At 29.5% G+C, this 21,285-nt stretch overlaps 1 protein-coding gene across 3 annotated transcripts in view; it reads left to right on the plus strand.

Annotated features, from left to right (window-relative positions):
- LOC127289282 (probable JmjC domain-containing histone demethylation protein 2C) overlaps positions 1–21,285 on the plus strand; it is a 325,511-nt gene that overhangs the window by 114,199 nt on the left and 190,027 nt on the right. For all 3 annotated transcript variants that reach the window (XM_051317121.1, XM_051317122.1, XM_051317123.1), the window contains exon 7: positions 5,353–5,452. In XM_051317121.1, coding sequence (XP_051173078.1) covers positions 5,353–5,452 — 100 coding nt within the window. The remainder of the gene's footprint in view (positions 1–5,352; positions 5,453–21,285) is intronic.

Below are 21,285 nucleotides of genomic sequence, written 5' to 3' on the forward strand. Positions count from 1 at the left end.
TAAGTTTTCTAGGTCGCAGTAAATACTTGAAATTCACGTTTAAATGAGGTGTAAATATATATTATATTTATAGTGGATTTTCCAAGTTTTTTTTTCCTTTTGCGTATGTATGTTTCTTGAATTAATTTCAATTTATAAAATATTATGTTTTCTAGAAAAAAGACGTACAATATAGCAAAAAATAAGGGCGATATACATCAACACCAAAAAAAAACTTTATTTCTATTTTTTATCTTGAGAATGTGTTTTCATTTGTTCATTTTCTTTGTTAATTTTTTTTAATATTGTTGATACGTTACAATGTATTAATATATATATTACCAGTTTTCTTTTTTTAAAATAATGATAATTTATTGTTTACATTGCATAAGCGAATTTTGAAAATTTAGAACTTCAGACACATTTTTTAAATATAATTTTTTTTTTATTTTATTTATTTTTTATTTATAGAAAGTATATTTAAAACAAATTGTTTTACTTTGAAAAATGAATTTTCTACGATGCTGAAGTACGCAACGTTTATGATAAACGATTTTCAAAGAAATAATATTTTCTAGAATGAAAAAAATTTATAATTTTTTGACTGTAAAATATAAATATAAATATAATTTTCCATGTTAAATAAAAATTGACTACTAATTTTTGATTATAAATGTTGTGGACTTCAGCATCTATACGAATGGAAAAAAGTCATTCTTAACTTGACACAGGATATTTTCAATTAGTAATTTATAAAAGTGGAATCGTATTCAGTTATTTAATTAGACGCGATGGAAATTGCACTGAATTCTTGAAATATTTAAGCTGTCTTTTAATGTATTGATTTTCCTTATTCGTCTTCACTTTAAACTTCATAAATTTATTTATAAGAGATATTCAAATTAGTATTTTCATTATATTAAAAATTCAGTAAAAGTGCAATTAATAATGAGATCGCATTAAAAAAAAAATATATATATATATATATTTTAAGCTTTTGTTATTGATTAGTTATTACTGCTATAGTGAATTAATAACTATTCCTTCATGCTTTTGTCAACAAATTTTTTTTTTAATTCTACTTAGGACCAAATAATTAAATTTATTATTAAATGGGACCTTAATCGTTAAATTATCATTAAATCATGTCGTTTTATTTGTAATAAAATACTCTCCTATAATATAGAGTAGAATATATATTATATATATATTAGAGTAGAATATATAACTATATTTATTTCATGTAATTTCCGTGCTTGCTTAAAACTTGGGCGTGTGTGGACGTACCTTTGTCTTGTACACAAGAGCAATGGGTCATGTCTTACTTTGGTGTATAACTTGAATGTTAGAACTTGAATTGCACATGTACATGCTTGACTCCATATATGAGGGCACCTACCTTGTATATATATATATATATATATTCCTAAACAATTCCTCTCTCAGACGCTATATACGAGCAACATTAAAGTTGTGCCCGCTTTTATATGTATTTATCTATGCAATGTGCTCGCCTAGGTGAATACTTGGCCATCTGCCAAAGACTTTAACCTCAATTTGCAATAAAACACATACGGAACATCGCCTTGGATTCTTCTTTCTACGTGAACGAAACTGTTTGCTCGTGGTATTTCGAGAAGAAGAAAGGGGCGCGCAGAGCAAACTCCACGTCGTGCTAGAAGCTCGTTTCGAACGCGCGCAGGGGGGAAATTGAACAGGCGAAGAGAGGACTCGGAAAATTAATTCTGCGAGATCTGCAGTTTAAACAGGGAACTTCTTGGAAGTGTCTGCTGCTGAATGCACGACTTCTCTTTCTATTACACTCGCTCTCTATCTCTCTTTCTTCCTTTACGTTATCCAAGCACCACGTTACTTCTCTCTCTCTCTCTCTCTCTCTCTCTCTCTCTCTCTCTCTCTCTCTCTCTCTCTCTCTCTCTCTCTCTCTCTCTTTTTCTCCCTTTGAGGATTACGTGTGGTACTGCGAGGAATTCCAGAAGAGAAAAAGTGTGGTAAACATTTGTAAATATTAGGTCACTGCATCCTTTCTGAAAAATATGATAACTCACGCGGAGAAGAAAATGGAAAATATAAATTCTTTGACGAAGTTAAAAAGTCTGGTAAATTTACAGGAAAAAAAAATAAGTTTGTGAAGTTAACAAAACACATTGTAACTTAAATAAAAAAAAAAAAATTTCTCTGATTTTTAAAAAGTTTTATAATATTTATAAAACGTTGTTTGCTTTTGCAAACAAACACAATATATTTTGTATAATGTTTATAGAAAATAGATTGTGCGACTTTTATAAAAAATTTCATTTAATTAAATTATTATTTACACTGAAAGAAAAAATATATTAATATTTCAATAATTATAGTAGAAATTTTAGTAAATATTTACGAACTTTAAGAAAGTTCTAAATGTTCAAATGAAAGAAAAATTTTTGCTTACCATTTGTTTAAATTCAAATTTTATTATAAAATATTAGTTTTTTTTATGAAAAAATAAATTAACAATTTAATAAATATTGAATTTGTTTATTTTTTATTGCAGGAGTAATTTTAAAAAATTTATAAATTCAAATTCTGGTCAAAATAATATTCGCTTTATTCACAGCATATATATATATATATATATATATATATATATGCTAACATTGTATTATTTATATCATTATCATTACTATATTATAAAAAGATTTCGCCGCCGCTGTTTCAGCAAATTTTGACCTAGGAGGGGGGATATCCCCCCTCCTTTCCCCTCCCCCGCCAGAAATGACCTAAATTTTGAGGTTATGTTCGTTTCGAGGCTCTAAATATAGCCCAAGTCCCCCCTCCCTCCTCTCATTTCCCCTCCTCCGCCAAAAACTACTAACCATATCAAAAACATGGGTTGGTTACACTTCATGTAGAATGACCCATATTATAAAAAGATTTCGCCGCCGCCGCTGTTTCAGAAATGTTGACAAGGATGGGTCATTCCGTGTCAAGTGTACCCAACACATGTTTTTGACAAGGTTAGGTAAGGGTGAGCCAACCCATGTTTTTTACATGGATAGTACAATATTTGGTTACATTTGATATGGAATGACCCATCTGAATATAGCTGCAAGTCCCCCCCTCTCCTCCCCCTTCCGCGCAAAAAATGACCTAAATTTTAAGGTTACGTTCGTTACAAGACTCTGAATAGGGCCGCAAGTCCTCCCCCCTCCCTTACCCTCTCTCCGAATTTCCCACCAAAAATCACCTAAATTTTGAAGTTATGTTCGTTTCAAGCCTCTAAATATAGCAAGTGGAGGTAGATTTCCTGCCAAAAATGACCTGAATTTAAAGGTTATGTTCGTTTCAAGACTGTGAATATAGACGCAAGCCCCCCCTCCTTTCTTACGTTGAAGGAGAGGTGGATTTTCCGCCGAAATTGATATAAATTTTAAGGTTAAGTTATTTTGTCGGGAAACGACCAAGAAACAAACATAACCTCAAAATTTAGGCGAAAATTTGGTGCAAAAAGACAAAGAAACAAACATAACTTCAAAATGTAGGTCAAACTTTGAAGGAAAATTACCAAAAAACGAACATAACCTTAAATGTAGGTCAAATTTTAGCTGGAAAATTTAAAAAATTAGATAAATTTTGTTTTAAAAATTAAAAATAATAAAAATTATTGTTAATAAAAATCGTAAATAACATTTGAAGAAATAAATAATAAAATATTAATAATAGTTTTAAATTCCAGAAATTATTTAAACATTAACTCAAACATCTACAAAACCAATAAAAAATAAAAAATAGGGGGTTGGCGCGCGAAGCGCGCAGGGGGGCGAAGCCCCCCTAGTATATATAAAAAATATATATATATAACATATCTAAAGTATTAAACAATTTTTCATGTGCCTGAAGTTCTGAATGTTGAAAATGAAATCATTTATATTGTCCATAATTTTTTTTTTCACATTACTGCAACAGTGAAAAATAAAAAAATACATTAAACATTCAATAAATTATTAATTTATATGTGATATATAGAATACTTTTTTAAAATAAAATTTCAAGTTAAAAAAGTAGTAAAAAATTTTTCGTTCATTTGAACATTCAGAATTTCATGTACATAATTTTTCATATAACTCTCAATTAATTATTATATATTTATATATATATATATATATATATATATATATTATTCATTGCCAAAAAACGCAAAGAGGAAAAAAATGAATTTTTTTTTCTCTTTTCGTGTTATCCCAAGGATTTTGTTGTTGCGTCTCTTGCGTCATATTAATGCAAACATGCATACAAATAACCTTATAATTCACATACACACACATGTATATAGATGCGCACATACAATGTTAGATTTGCAAAGTACATTGAATTGGATTACTTCACCCGCGACCGACCTGTTTTATTTATCACTGACCGTCAACTCGTGGAGCGCGTCGCGTTTATCTGTGGTAATAAATGCACGCTTTAAACAAAGCCTCTGAACCTTTTACGAGCGACATAACAAAAGAGGGAGAGAGATAGAGAGAGACGAGACGAGACATATATGTATACACAGGACATCTACTCTCATTCCCTTGGTTTGACTTTGCAATTATGTGCGCGACTTGGAAAACGGAGTAAAAGAGAAAGGAAGAATTCGAAATAGTCGACGAATTTTATCTCGCTCGAAAAATGCGCCAGAAATGACAAAAAGGAAAAAGAAAAGACAGAAATGTGTGTCAGGTTAGAACTTCTTTGGCAAAGATTTTTCTCGGAAAAAACATCATTTTTAGAAGTTGACATTTGAAACTACAATTTTTAGTTTTTTTTAATAATTTATGTCTGAAACATTGAAATTTTCTCTCTTCTCACAATTTCATTAAGTGGAATTTCATTGGAAATTAGTAGAAAAAAAATAATTGTATTTTCAATTTTTTTTTTTTTCATCAATTATTATTATTAGTAAAAACTGAAAAAATAACTGAAAATTCAATCAGCTTTGAATAAATTTTCAATAAAATTTCACTGTTTAAATTAGTGAAATTGTTTTTTTTTTTGACTTTAGTTTTCAATTCCGTAATATTAATTCTGTCTGATCATATAAAAACCTTTTCTACTTCCTCAGCACCCAGAAAAGTGTTTAGTAGTTTTTTGCAATTTTAAAAAACTCTTGTTTTTGTATTGTATTTGGTATTTATATTTTTTTAGTAAGAAGAATTATTTGTTTTAATATTAAAAAATCCTGCCTTTAATCTCGCGAAGGATTAAATTTATCCACGCTGTGAAAAAGGCGTTTTATTATATATTATTAATTAATTACAACTTACAAGACAAATTTTTTTGTAAAACAATACAGTTATTATTTTTAATAAATATAATTTTTATTTATTACAGCCACGACCTGGTCGAAGGCCAAGAGGACGTCCAGTAAATGCAGCTCAGTTACAACCATCCCTAAGGACCCAGAGTCCAGTTTCTCAACAACTAGAAAAAGGTAATATTCTCATTATTTTATCAGAGTCACCCATCCAATTTACTAACCGTGCTTAGATGTGCTTAACCTTGGTGACCGCAAGCCAAGATGCTTCACCACCCAAGCTATACTACCGGTACATTCACTCCATATATAAAATGCATTTTTCAAAGAGAATTTATTTTTTGAAAAATATAATTTTTTGAATTTAGAGTTTAGAACATGTGAATTAATTATTATTTAATTTAAATAATTAATTAATAATCTTTTCTCGAGTTGTAATGATAAAAATATAACAATTATCAAAAATATAAATAAATATTATTAATTAATTTAATTTTCTAATTAATTAACATGTTCCATGTAGTAGAGTGCGATCAAATGGTATACAATGAAAATGTTTAATAGCAAACATTTTCAAATGCTGGCATAATAATTATAATGCGCAATTGTGTAATTCTCATAAATTCTTTTTTTAAAAACATACTCTCAATGAAATTTGCATTTGATTCTATGTCGATAGTACAAAATTGAATTGATAATCAACCGCGGAACTGCACCGCTCTGTATATGATTGCTAGTTGTTGACCAATGACGACAAGGCAACTGGCTGCAATCCCACGCAGACTCATTAATCGTTATCGACCAATAAAGGCTTATCTAGCCTTCAATTTCCTACGGGCAGTGGCTCCTGCTTCACTAAACATCCTCCCCCCACATCCTCTTCACCATGAAATCCCCCTTTTTCTCGCATCAACACTATCACATATCAGATTGTTTTTACGAATCAATTTCATGGCAATCACCTCATCTCATAAAGGGAATAGATTTTCTTAATGAAAAAATGATTTTTAAATAATAAACTATACAATTTCTTATTATTAACACAATTTTTTGGTTATTTCAAATACAAAATTTCTTTGATTAGAGTAAATATTTATTTGATCTAAATAAACGTTTGATTTATTTTAATAAATTGTTCGAACTTAGAAAGAATTTGATTGATCGTCAAATAAACTTTTTATTGATTCAATCACACTGAAAGAAAATTTATTTCATTCAAATAATTGGTTACTTGACTATTATCAAATAATTATTATTTGAGATGGTATTTGTTTCAAATACAGTTTATTTAATTGAAATAAAAATTATTTGATTCAAGTAAATATTTATTTGATAATAGTCAAGGAATCGATTATTTCAATTAAATAAATTTTTATTTTTTTCATTGCAAAAGTTCGGTATACTTATTTGGTTGATTCAAAAAAAATTTTTTCTGAGTGTATAAAGAAAGTTAAAATTTTACTCAGACCATTATTTTTCAAATTGTTATAAAAATATCAACGTTATTAAAGGAATATTCAATGAATAATGAATTATTTATAAGTATAATTAAATACGTTGTATAATATAGGAAGTAAAACTTTTGTATATAATTTCTTTTGCCGGTAAATTTATACCATATGGACATGTTTTATTAACAAGAAACAAAGGCGTGATTGATGAAGCTTAAGTAAACGAGGTCAATACGCGGGGTCGATGAGCGCGACGCAATCGATGAACCTGTCGAAAGTTGTTGGGTCGAACCATTCCTCTCTTTCCACCTTCCGTGGCAAGTCAACTCGAAAGTATTTGACTTGGTTCATTCATGAACCTCGCTATATACACACATCCAACTCGATTAAGCAGAGGCCAATGGTTGAAGTGCGTTGACGGATCTCTCGAATCGAGAGCATTGCAAATAAACACTCACAAGAAACAAGAGCTCGAGAGTGAGATGCGAGTATAATAATAATAATAATAATAATTCAAAGTCGCGATAAGATGTATACCAATAGAAAGGCGGATGCTTCCTCAGGATAATTAAAAATGCATTTTACGTGTATTGTCCAAACTCAAAAATTCAATTTCTCGATAGAAAGTGACACTTGGGAAAATTTTTGTTCTATCTGGTTTCAAATAAATGCTAATAAAATATTTTTGTCTTGTTGTATTATTTATAAAATTTCAAAAAAGTCTAATAAATGTCTTAGATTACCACCAGATAGGACAACAATATTTCCTTAAGTTCCATTAGTTTCGAGAAATTGAATTTTTGAATTGGAATCAATTATAATTTCAATCTTTCAAGTCCAAAGTTGTAGTTCGTTTTATAAAAAAAAAGTCACAGAATAATGAGAATCGAGTAAGAAATAGAGAAAATAAATGAAAAATGTCCGAAAAAGAAGGTTTAGTAAAAGAGTATAGCGGAAGAGGGAGAGATGGATGAAAAAGGGATAAGTACCAGTGTAGCCAGCACAACGCGCCGAGGAATAAATGGTTCGAGGAACTGCAAGAGGAACCGGTTCACAAACAAAAGAGTCGTTGGCGACTCAGCCACGGATAAGGAAGTAGAAGCTAAAGAAGACTTTGGAGGGAATAGAAAGAAAGAATGAGAGAGATACGAGAAGTGATGTTAAAAGATGCTGGAGGAAGGAGAGAGGACCCGTTCGCTGAGTCAGGAAAGCAAAGAATCAGCCAGTTTTGCCATAATAGCGATAGTGTTGGTGTATGTATATATATATATATATATAGTTATAATAGTGATGGTTCTGGTCGGCTTGGGATCGGATAAAGATTATGTGGCAGAAGGTTGGGCACCTTGGCCCTCCCTATGGGAGAAAGAGTCTTTGTCCCCCTTGGAACTCGCTTAATCTACTCGACCCTTCTGAAATCGCGAGACCACGCTATATCTTTTTGCGCTTTTTTTCTCATTCTTTTCTTTTTTTTCTGTAACTCTACCTCGACTTCAATAATGGCACCACGTTTTATCGAGCTCCTAAACCTTTTATCCCCCCCTCTCTCTCTCCTCCCACCCAAAAAAAAACTTTTATTCTATATACCTGTTCTATCCGACAACTAAAGTTCCTTTCAACTTTGCCAAATGTGTGTAACGAGCAGCGTATCGATTTTACAATTAGAAGCACTTTTTTCATTCATGAAAAATTCAAATCACATATATCAGGCATTGATTCCTATTTGATAAAGAGTTCTATATATATATATATATTATATGCATATATATATATATACTTTCCTTGAATTCGCAATGCCTCCGAGCTTAATTAATTAATTAATCCAAATTTTTATATCAATTTGATTCTTTTATATTAACTATAAGTAAATTAAGATGCAACACTGTTATTTTAAATGGAAAATAAAAGTATTGCTATAAATGGATGATTATTAATTAAAAGTCATTAGTTAGGATTTTTATTTTAAAGAATTTTATTAATAATAATTATTTTTTAAATGAATTTTCATTTTTCGAATTAGCGTTTAACAGAATTTTTTATTAAATGAATTTTTAAGTACCGAATTTTCATTCGACAGAATTTTTATTTTACAGATCCATATAGAGCCTGGCTACACCGAGAGCCAACCAGAAGCATTAATTTTGATGCTCAGGCGTATTAAACGAGTAGATTATATTCGCGTCTGCGCAGAATGTTTGTGTACATCTGCGACCATGGTTGCGATAGGGACAGGTTAGAAAAGTTCGCTTGCTTTGGCGACCACTTTTCTAACCTGTCGCTATCGCAACCATGGTCGCAGATGTACACAAACATTCTGCGCAGACGCAAAATTTAGTCCACTCGTTTAATACGCCTGAGCATCAAAATTAACGCTTCTGCTTGGCTCTCGGTGTAGCCAGGCTCAAAGAAGGATTTCCGGAAAATTTACACACAAAAAAATGTTGTGTTTGCAACAAAATCATTTGGTTAGAATATGTGTGAAATAAAAATTGTGTTTAGTAAAAAGCATATATGCTATAGAATCTATAAAATATTTTATAAATTTTATAGCATATGCTTTTTAATCAATAATTTTTATACCTTTGGCAGAAATGCTGTTGATTCAATAGCATATTTTTCTCAGTGTATACTTAATAAAATATTCTTTAAAACGAAAATCCTAATATGGGATAATATCATGCGCTCCAATAAATGTAATGAAATTTTTTATAGTATTTATAAAAGCATTTTCTACATAAGCAAAAAAATTTTTGTTGTTTATTTTTAAAAAGAAAGAGGCGTGAGTAGATTTGAACATGATTTGCGGAAGCGGAGGTCACTGTTGTCACATTCCAAACAAGATTTACGAGGAAACATGAGATAACCTCGCGCTTGATTCGCGACAGACGTCAGCGTTGAATCAAGATCGTGCTGATCTTCAAGGTGGAAATAAAGCTGGCTGAAAGCCACCATGTAAACCTATTTCTCCCTCTTTCTCTCCACGCCTCAATCTCCTCGTCTTCCTCCTCCACCAACTCTTTTCTGACCTCTTCGTTTCGCAAGAAAGACTTTCTCATTCTCGTCGTGCTCATCCAAGTTGTCGTAGCAAAGTCGACATAGAGAATTCTCTCTCTCTCTCTTTCGTGAAACCCCGTTGCGTCATGAGACGAATATATCCCTCTTTTTTCATCTTTCATTCCCCTTTATCTTTCTACTTTTTCTTTTTATTATCATCCTCCTACCACTCGCTGTTTTCCTTCATTTTTGACTCTTTTTTTTTACTTTTTTCCTCGTTTAATTTTCCATCCACTTTAACGGTTAGCAAAAGAGGACGTATCTATAAGTCTTCCCTTTGAGGCAAGGACCTTCTCGAGATTCGAAGGGCGGATCGTAAATAACGGTGTCTTCAGAAAAGAGAAAATAAGAGGACGGTCGCTATGGAGAATGGGAAAACAGGGGGGGGGGGAGGATGGGAAAAAAGTGTATTTATCTTTTAAGCGATATATATTGCTGTTGTGCAGAAAAAAGACAATGACAACATTGTCTGTCAATTTGATCAGATATTTCATAAATTATTGATGAATAATTCATTTTTATATGTCGTATAGGTATTTCGTTAATATTTCTTGAAAATTAATTAAATTTAGATTTAATAAATTCTTTACAGACACATTAATTAAGGAGGGTGGCGGGTCAACATAACCTTAAAAACCTGTCAAAATTAAAAAATTATTTTTAACGCAAACAAAAATATAATAAATATTAATTTCAAACAATTTTAGAAGATCTAGATTTACTCCCTTCGAAAAAAATTAATTTTTCCACAATATTTTGACAATAATTATTTTTTTAACATTTAGTTTTTTTTTTTTTTAAATCAGACAAAAATTGCAATTTTTAACCAATTTTTATAAACAAAAGCTCATTTTACTTAGTGAAACATTCTCTACAATTGTTACCTTTTTTATATTGTAATAAGTATGTTCTTAAAAAGTTATAAACAATTAAAATTTTATTTATTAAATAACTTTTTAAGAACATACTTATTACAATATAAAAAAGGTAACAATTGTAGAGAATATTTCACTGAGTAAAATGAGCTTTTGTTTATAAAAATTGGTTAAAAATTGCAATTTTTGTCTGATTTAAAAGAAAAAAAAAACTAAATGTTAAAAAAATAATTATTGACAAAATATTTTGGAAAAAAATAATTTTTTTCAAAAGGAGTAAATCTAGATCTTCTAAAATTGTTTGAAATTAATATTTATTATATTTCTTGCATTTTTATTTTAATTTTACTAATGTATTTTTTTAAATTAATTTTTAAACTACATATTACAATTCGTTAAATAAATCCAGTTGAATTAAATAAGAAAATATCTCGAAAAAATGTTATATGAAATTTATAACTGGGTGCAGTGACTTTCTTATTTTCTGGTATATTAAAAAAAATTTTTTTTTTTCTTATTCGTAATATATCTATATGTATAAATAAAAGAGAAGATTTTTGTCGCGTAATAAAATAACGAGCGTGACCGTTGGGTCTTTGATGTAGGCGTTTTCAGTTGCGGCAATTTCGTCGTCGTCGTTTTCGTCCCTTGTCAGTGTATAACTCTTTACTTCTCTTTCCCTTTACTGACGATGAGATGAGAATCCTCTTCTGCTATAGGTATACCTAAAAAAAGGTTTTCCTGAATCCCCTTGCACTTATGAATGTTGCGAAAATAAACACTCCAAACATATGTGTCGGATGACACATTGCTCAAAATATCTTGCTAACTCTCAAAACGATCTTTGACAATACTTCATACTCATTAACGCTTAATTTTATTTTTTTATGGATTCATAGTTTTCATATGGAATTCGGAGTATTTTATTAATAAAAAAAATCAATGATAAGGAAATTTTTAACTGTATACATCCAGAGATTTTTGCTCTGTTTAATTTATATCTATTTAAACCAATTTCCATGTATAATAGATTGTATTTTAATTTAATTGATTGTTTAATTTTTTCTCACTTATAAGTTAAAAATTTCAATTAATTTATAAAAGTAAAATAATATTTATAAAATCAAAATTGATAATTTCTAAATATTTTAAATGTGTCGAAGGGATTTTAGAATTTTATTACCTCTTTATTATACCTGCTTCCCGAGAAATTTGTTTACATTGACGTATACAAAGACGAAAGTCATAACAATGTAAATGAAAAATTCCAAATATAATTCAATTATAGTTGCAATTTGTGTATTGACCTGTTTAGACGTATAGACACAACGTGAGTGTATAAATTTTAAAATATATCTTCGGGAGTGTTCGCATTTTTTAATTCGTTAATGAAAAAATTAGTCTATGTTAATTTTTTTTTTTTTGTCACTTTAGTAATTATTTTGTTCGGGGAGTGTTCGAAATTTTTAAAAATCGCGATCGCTTAAATCTTTAGGAAATGTTCTTTTTTAATTTAAACATGCGGTTTCGGGAGTGTTCGAAATTTTTTAAATCGCGTGTGTTTATGGCAGGATCTTGTTCGAAATATATGATACCATCGTTTGCAAATTAAGGTTAGAGAAATTTTTTTTATAAATAATAATTTCATGCAATTATTTTTCTTCTATAAAATTTAAAAAATTTGCAATAATTAATTTTTAAAAAATTGCTACATTAAAAAAAATAAATTTTAAAAATTTCAAACTGTTAATGTATAAATAAAGAAACATTTCTTTAAAATTTGAAAAAAAAAATTGTAAAAAATATTCGATTTTTTTTAAGACTAGTAGCCGGAGAATGCATGTTCTTAAAATAGAATATTTTATCTATGTTCGTTAATGTTTAAACAATTAGAGAGAATTGGAAAAAAGAAGTAAATCAATGAGAATTTTAGAGAAAGGACTATAGACAAAACAGTTTCATTTGAATGGCTAAGTGCCAATATGTGCACAAGTAACCACAACTAAATCCCTAGTCTCGCTTCCTGCATATTTAAGCCACTTTGACTACCACGTATAACGTTCAACATGTAGGATACATTGTCAACACTCAGGACGTTTGCATATATACATATAGTTTGCTTTATTGGATTCAGGTGTATCGACGGAAGAACCGTCTCCTCTCGAGAATATAAATATCTTGTCATCCTTTCTCACACAAGTATTTATATTTACCACTATTTTGTTTTACAGAGTAACTAAAAGAAAACAATAATAAATGCAAAATTATTTCACATTTTGTATAACTGAAAAAACACGGGCAGTTTTTTTTTTTACAAATATAACTCGATGTAAAATTTGTAATTCAATATAAAATTATGATTTCATAGTTTATTTTTTATTACTAAAAATGTAATTGAAAAAAAATTTATTTTTAATTCGTGGGAGAAATTACCAAATTAATTATTATATCTGTCGATAAAATGCTTGTTTTCATTTAAGAGGAAAAAAAAATAATAACTTTGTTTGCGGTTAGAGTATAGTCGTACATTATGCATGAGATCAATTTAATTTGGAAACAATGTTAATAAATCTCGTTGTTCTCGAAGGAAGAAGAAAAACTTTTCCTATAAGAATATTTCCCACCTTTCAAAAATAATTTTCAAAGGGATGAAGAAACTTTTGTTGGAAAAGAAGGAGCGAGCGACCCGGGTGCTTTAGAAAGTTAAGTAAAGTTAAAAAGCACATCTATCCACGGTGGCATTGTTCGCGAATAACGTGACACGAATACCCGACCGAATTCTCGTGTTTTCGTTTAACAGCCACGGATAAGCTTTTATCTTGTCAGGTATGATTTACAGTCGCGAGCCACTCCCTACCAGGAGTAATATTAAAGCCGCGAGAGCTTATACAACACATACACATATGTATATATAATACAATACACACGTTAACCGTGACCAGGATGTGTCATTTTCCTTTCGAAATATGTATACTGCAATTATATGTATATGCATATATTGACAATAGATTTTTTTTTATTTATTTTTTCAAGTTTTCCCTATTACACCACGTTTGTTGATATTACGTGAAAACACTCTAAAAACGAGTATCTCTAAAAATTATCATTTAGTTAAGTGTCTTTGTTAAAGACACTTGACAGTTTCACTTAACAGACATTTTTTTTAGTTTTTTCACCGAAGAAAAAACGTACATTTTATTTATTTATTTAATAATATGTCCAGTAACAATTTTATTTGAAACAAAAAAATTTTTTTTAATGCAGTAATTTGTCTTAAAAATTGACCATTGAAGCAAATATTATTTAATTGACTGAAATAATAATTATTTGATACACTGAAAAAAAACTATGTAGATTTGACTACTTTTTAACTATACTCCGTGTCTAGTACAATAAAAGGTCATCAAATGAATTTAAAAAGTTGTAAGCGATTATTTGAATGAAATAAATTTTTTTTTCAATAAAGAAGTATTTAAAAATTGAATATGAAGACTATTTTCGCATATTTTAGTAAATATTTAATAAAGACTATACATATTTTATGAATGTTAATAGAAAATGTATTTATAAAAATATAACTCTTTTTTTATTTATCATTTATTAAAGATAAATGAATAAAAAGAATAATTTATCTTTTTTTTTCTCTTTCAGGTAAGCTTTCCATGTGGCACTTCTTTATTTTCCATTCTATGGTAAGAAAGATAATATTTTATATTGTTTTACTTTCGATTAAATGCATGTTATCATATTATATAAAATTTGGAGGCTTCATGTGTAACTTTATGACAAAATTCATTTACATAACCATAATAAATTTTCTAATTAAAATAAGATCAATTTAAGGGGACTTTCTGGTTTAGAATTTCAAAAAAATCGATTTTTTTTTTTGCTTAAAAATGTTCCATAGTATCATAGAATTACTGTCCCAAAACGTTTTTTAAAAAATATTTACAAAAACAAAAGTTATAACAATATTTATGACGGTATGTATTTCAACAACAATCTACAGTTATCTTATTTACATATTTGGTGTTCCTCTTTTATTGATATTAGCTTGAAACATGTTACTCGAGGGTTTTTGGGGTCGCTGATTACGAATTTGATGTCAGTTTTTGAAAATACAAAATGGCGGATCTAATATGGCGGACAAAGATTAAGAAATTAATTAAATTTAGTTGAAAATGGTTACTTGTGGCCTTTTGAGATTGCTAGTTATGAATATAGGCACAAAACATTAACGTTCTAGGAACCGTTTAATTAATTAAAAAAGTTAATTTTTTATTTTGTAGTCCGCCATATTGGATCCGCTATTTTGAATTTTCAAAAACTGACATAAAATTCATAATCAGCGACCCCAAAAACCCCCGAGTAACAAGTTTTAAGCAAATTCGGTTCAATTTTTATTTTTTGTCCGCCATATTAGATCCGCCATTTTGTATTTTCAAAAACTGACATCAAATTCGTAATCAGCGACCCCAAAAACCCCCGAGTAGCAAGTTTTAAGCAAATCCGGTTGAATTTTTATTTTTTCGTCCGCCATATTGGATCCGCCATTTTGAATTTTCAAAAACGGACATCAAATTCGTAATCAGCGACCCCAAAAACCCCTGAATAGCAAGTTTTAAGCAAATCCGGTTGAATTTTTATTTTTTCGTCCGCCATATTGGATCCGCCATTTTGAATTTTCCAAAACGGACATCAAATTCATAATCAGCGACCCTAAAAACAGCGGGATACGAAGTTCTGTTGTAATAAAAAGTTGTTTGATATTCATGACTCAATGAACTATGTTATGAAAACTTTGAACGCGTTTTTCTCGAAAACTCATTTTTCAAACTGGTACAGAGCTTTTCTCAAAATCTACCTAACCGATTTTGAAATCCCAAAAAATTTTCGATTCTTTATTTAAAAAACTGGGGCCTAAACCTCTAAAAACTCATATTTCTACCCCCTGTGTTTTTATATGGAGGTAAATTGACCCAAAAACACGGCGTTTTTGCGAGTTTTTGAGAAAAATGTACATAAAAAATAAAAAAACCTTTAAAAAAAATCGTTTTTGAGGTTTAGGCCCCAGAATAAATCCTTATGAAGAGATTCCCGTTTGGAACTTGAATTTATGTATTACAGGTTGCCCGGAAACTAACGTACCAAAAAAAAGGTATCTTTTGGAAGACGCCACCTACAGCTATGAAATTGAACTAAATACACTCAAACATATTTTTTAAATTTTCTCTACGCAATGTGCTACAATGTCCAAAAATAGTTTTTACAATTTCTTTAATACTGTTCTTACAATAAAAGTTTTAAAACCTTCCTTTTTTGTCAATTCTAAACCAGAAAGTCCCCTTAAAAAAAATCAATATTCCATAAATTTTAAAATACACTCTTTAAATTTTTTACGAATATTTAACATAGTCTGCTTCCATCATTTATTTGAATTATTAAAAATGAATTTTGTCGAAGGGAAGTTTATTATCCTTCCCGATTTAGAATATCTGCTTTAACTCGAAATTTTCAAGAGAGAAATTCTTCTATAAATATATTATGAAGTATATTTGAAAATTAAAACAATTCAATTTCCATCGTTTTATAACACATTTAAACATATAAAACTCGCGCGATGAGTTCAATGAACTTTGAAATATAGTATATATCGCGCAAATGAAATTAAAAACAGCGAGAGCCAATATTGCAAATCAGATTTTCGTTAATAAGACATAAAATCAATATGAAAATACCGCATAAGTGAAATAATGTGTTTAAATTTTTAAGTGTGACAGATTTATCCAAAGCCTGAATTTAATATTCAAGTACCTGCAATATTCATATATTTTATTGGTTTGATTCGTCAGTCACTTGTTGAGTGACGTGCCAGTAGTAAACGTACTAAAGGACCGAGAATAACTTAGTTTAGTTAGCTGACATTCGTGGAATTACTTTGGACTCGACATTTGATTTAGTGTAATGAGTCGCTAGAAGCAGACAGTCACGTTGCACGTCGCTTTTACATGTATATATCACACAAAACGAAATTCCCCGTCTCTCTCTTTCTCTCTCTGCCCTTTATTACCAAACACTCGCTCCATTCTATTCCAGATTATTCACTCTTGTCTTCCAAGAATTTACGGAATCTGATTAAAGTCCAGTATAAAATTGACCCAAAAACGCGCACGCTCTCACTATCACGCAATTTTCATTCAATCTTTGAATCTTGTACGAAAAATAAAAAAATATCCTTAACAACATAAAATTGTTATGTTTTTAATGTTAGGTATTTTTTTCGACTATTTTTCTCGTAAAATACTGAATGAATTAATTTGAAATTTTGTGGAGATTTCATTTTTTTTTTTCGTTTTTTAAACAAAAAAAGAGCCACGGTGCGCCACAAGGTGGTTTAAATAAAAATGAGTTGGCACTTAAAAATTCTTTTTGAGTATGTGATTCTTAGATGAATGAAAAACATTTCTCAATAGTTTTTAAAATCAGTTTACCTGCCCGATTTAAAAAAAAAAAAGTTTTTATATAAAAACAGTGTTTTATGGGGAAACAGAATTTATTCAATCAATAAATACTGTAATAAATGATAAAATAATTATTTCTGACATATAAATAATTATATTGCTGTAGTGTTTGTGTTCGATTTCAAAAAATTAAATTATAATGTTAAAAGAACGATTTTAAGAGGGAGAAAATTTATTTAAGAGAGTCGAATGGTCTCTGAAATTCTTTGACTAGAAGAAACCTTTAATTATCGCACTATAAAAAGGGCACTCAACGTGAAAATGATAAACATTGTTTTTAAAATACTTTTTTCTCGAAAGACGGACACTTTTTACAAAAACAGCCAGAGATCCTTATCTTATAAATTTCCTAAATCCCAAAGATTGTGCAAATCCATACAAAAACGCGATTGTAAAACAAAAAGTAATATAATGACAGATTCTTTACCTCCTGCCGCCGCCAGATGGCAGAAGCATGCAGGGAGCACAAAGTCGAATAAGCTGTTATTAGATTACTTTTCAATTTTTTCGTTTTGCAATCGCGTTTTTCTATGGATTTGTACAGTCTTTTGGATTTAGGAAATTTATAAGATGAGAATTTTGGCTGATTTTGTAAAAAGTGTCCGTGTTTCGAGAAAAAAGTATTTTAAATCATTTAAGAATCATAATCAAAAACAAATAATATTAATTTATCAAACGAATAGTCTTTCAGTGCACTAGTTGGGCATAGCTCTCTTTATAAACTATCATTTGTGGTTTTGAGTGACATGATTTCAAAGCGGACTCGCCTCCGATAGTAGTTTCTAGAGATGAGTAGTAAACTGGATAAACTTTCTTGATAACGACATTCACGGTGTCGGCGTTTGTACAGGTTGCATATTATAGACTGTAGAGAGTCTATTTCGAGTAGTGATGTTTGAGGTGAACTGTTCACAACAATAATTATCCGAGTTCTCTCAACTCGACAGAGGAGTCTAGTTAAACTAAAAATTAATATACAGCTAACTATATATAATATAAACATATATATGTAAATGCTCATCTTATTACATACTTAAACTTTTCTTTTGATTTATTCCTATATATACCTAAAAATAAGCTTTCATGTCAGAAGGAAACGCTCTACTGACATACGGAATATGATTACACGCAAGCGAATATACTTTCCTCGAGATTATTCCAGTGAATGACTTGTAATACACATTATTTTATACCTATACCACATCGCTTTGCTGGTTTGCAATCACGACCAATATGATACGTGCTTTCGGAAAACACGCAATCTACATTCAGGCAAATTGATATACAATAAAAACACAAAATTTATATTCTAAAGTCGAATTAGATATAGAAGTAATTTATATTTAGTATATATAATTAATTGACTGTAAATTATAATTGAAATGAAAAAAATTTTAGCCAGGAAAAAAAATTACAAACTCACTTTAAAAATTTGATAAGAATATTCTATTTGATTTGCATAATAGAATATTTCTTGATATTTGTCCAAAATGTTTGTTGTGTTGTGGTTAGGTGCACTAATCGGCGTAAGTCTCGGGCAAGAGATATTGTTATATTTTAGCAGGGGTTCGAGTCTTTTAAGATGCAAATTTTTTTAATCTTTTATATACATACTATACATTGAGAAAAACTTTATTTGATTCAAATACTCGATTACTTGACTATTATTAAATAAATAATTATTTGATACAAATAAATATTTATTTGATAATAGTCAAGTAAGCGATTGTTTGAATTAAATAATTTTTTTTTTCAGTGTATTGCCTGCTAGAAGAATCTATTTTCTTTCATCTCTCCAATAGTGTTGCCTTGACATCGAAAGTCGGCTATAAAATGTTTACGCACATTTCATCGTTAAAATTGTAAAGTGTGTTGATTTATGCAAGCGTTAAGAATCATTTGAAAATGTTGGCCGTCATCGAGACGCCTGGCTTGAAGCCCGAGAAACTTTCGTTTCCTGGTTGTCTAGCTACCGACCTACGACAAGCATCGCTAATCACCGCGCGTAACTGGACGAACGTCTCGTCTCTCCCGCCTTCATGTATCGTCTGTCTATGTGTATAAAGCTGATATATCTCTTTATCCTAAATACTCTTTGACTGAAAATCTCTCTCTCTCTCTCTCTCTCTCTCTCTCTCTCTCTCTCTCTCTTTCTTTTTTTTACATACATTCTTCCCACAAGTCTCAGAAATGGCTGTCTCACTCTAAATGCCGCCTCCCTATATACAACCTATTCTCAACGATCGTAAAGTTCCCTCCCCCCCCCCTCCCTCGTCAACGTCCCATGAACGTGTAAGCAGAGTTGATCGAAGAAATTTATCTCCCCAAGAACAAAGGATTTCACTGCACGCTATTCATTGATGGAATTGACGTTTCTATACAGTATAAAAATAAAAATCACTGCCGGATACCTTTACTGTAGACATTGATGATATACCAGAAAAGAAATTTAAACGGAATTAATTTTTTACTCAAGTGTCTATGTGCTTAATAATGGATTAGTCATGACTGTCGAGAAAGAAAATTATCAAGTTTATAATATATATATATAAAATAATGTCCGTGGATTTTCCTATTAAAATAAATTGGGTAATTAAATTAGAGTTCGAAAATTGAAAATTTAAATATTAAAATGAATTTTATCCGCGAACAGAAAACGAAAATAGATATGTATAATGCGTATTTAATTTTTCAAAGAATTTAAATTTAATGGTTTTTATTTCAGTTATATGCAAATTCTTAATATATTTACGTTGAATTTGTTTCAAGTTAATAAATTTTTAATTGATATGAAATTTTCACATTTACCATTTTTTTTTTTAAATATAATTATCGTGAACAGTTGAATTTTAATGAGCATAAATATTTTTTAAACAAGTCAACGATATACTTTTCAATGTTTTTTTTTATATCACTTTTCATGTTTTTTTTTTCATTCAAATTTTTTTTAGTTACAAATATATAGGTAATACAATGAAAATTTTTTTTATTTGATTCATAAAATCGGTTACTTAACTATTATCAAATAAATATTTACTTGAACCAAATAATTTTTATTTGAATCAAATAAATTTTTTTTTTTTCAATGTATGAAGTTATATTTTTAAAATATTTTTTTGCGAATTTTTACAAATATTTACAATATAGAAAAGGTTTTTTTTTTGTAATACAATAGCATTTTTGGAATTTCTTTTTAATAATTTTATAAAACTAGGAGCCAATCAAGTTATTCTTCTTTTTTGTTCGCTCTTCGTTTTTATTATATTTCCCAAAGGATGTCAATGTCCTTAGAAATTTCTCAGGAACTTTATGCATTAGCGAAAAGTTTTGCGAAACAAGTGAGCTTTACAGATTCTTGCAAGCTAGATGCCGACAACTGAACGCGAATAAAGTTTTACACAAAGTTGCGACAAATCGTGAATTCTAACTCTTTTCATCTGTGCCGTCGTTGATGTTCTCCCATCGCAAATGTCGAGATCAATGATGTCGTATGTCGGGCGTGGAACTTTTTTTTTTTTTTTTACTTCTTCATCCATTTTGACATTTATTTCTTCTTGTTATTTGCGCACGAGCTGACTTTTTTTGACTTTTTGATAATTATAACAAAGACAGAATGAATTATACTTTGGACATATAAAATCGTTCAATTTTTATATTCTGATCACGAGATATGACGAGATGAAATTTAATATTTTCAAAAAGTGTTTTTAAAACAAAGATTGTATTTAATTTGGCCTAAAAGATTTTTTTGAAGGGGAAAAGAATTGAAAGACTTTTTTTATGTATAAAAAAAAATTCTGTTCTATGCCGCGTTTCTAACAACTATGTTCGCTCATTATAAATTCATAAAGACTTCTCGGGTGGTGAATCTGAATTCTCTCTCTCTCTCTCTCTTTCTCTTAATCGACTTGAATAGAAATGAGGGTTAAGTTGATACACGTGTCAGTAGCGTGAGGGGCGTCTCCATGACGATTTTCTCAAAAGTATTTCCGCGACGACTTTATTTACGTGAAAAATAAAAGAAGAGAAAAAAAAATGTATATATTAGTAGCAATGTCACTTCTTTTCAATTCCCCAAGCAAACTACTTCTCCTTTCAAGCGTTGAATT

This window comes from Leptopilina boulardi, unplaced genomic scaffold (assembly GCF_019393585.1).
Source record: "Leptopilina boulardi isolate dan_hultmark-lab unplaced genomic scaffold, ZJU_Lbou_2.1 LbouV2_401, whole genome shotgun sequence".
In the NCBI taxonomy this organism is placed as follows: domain Eukaryota; kingdom Metazoa; phylum Arthropoda; class Insecta; order Hymenoptera; family Figitidae; genus Leptopilina; species Leptopilina boulardi.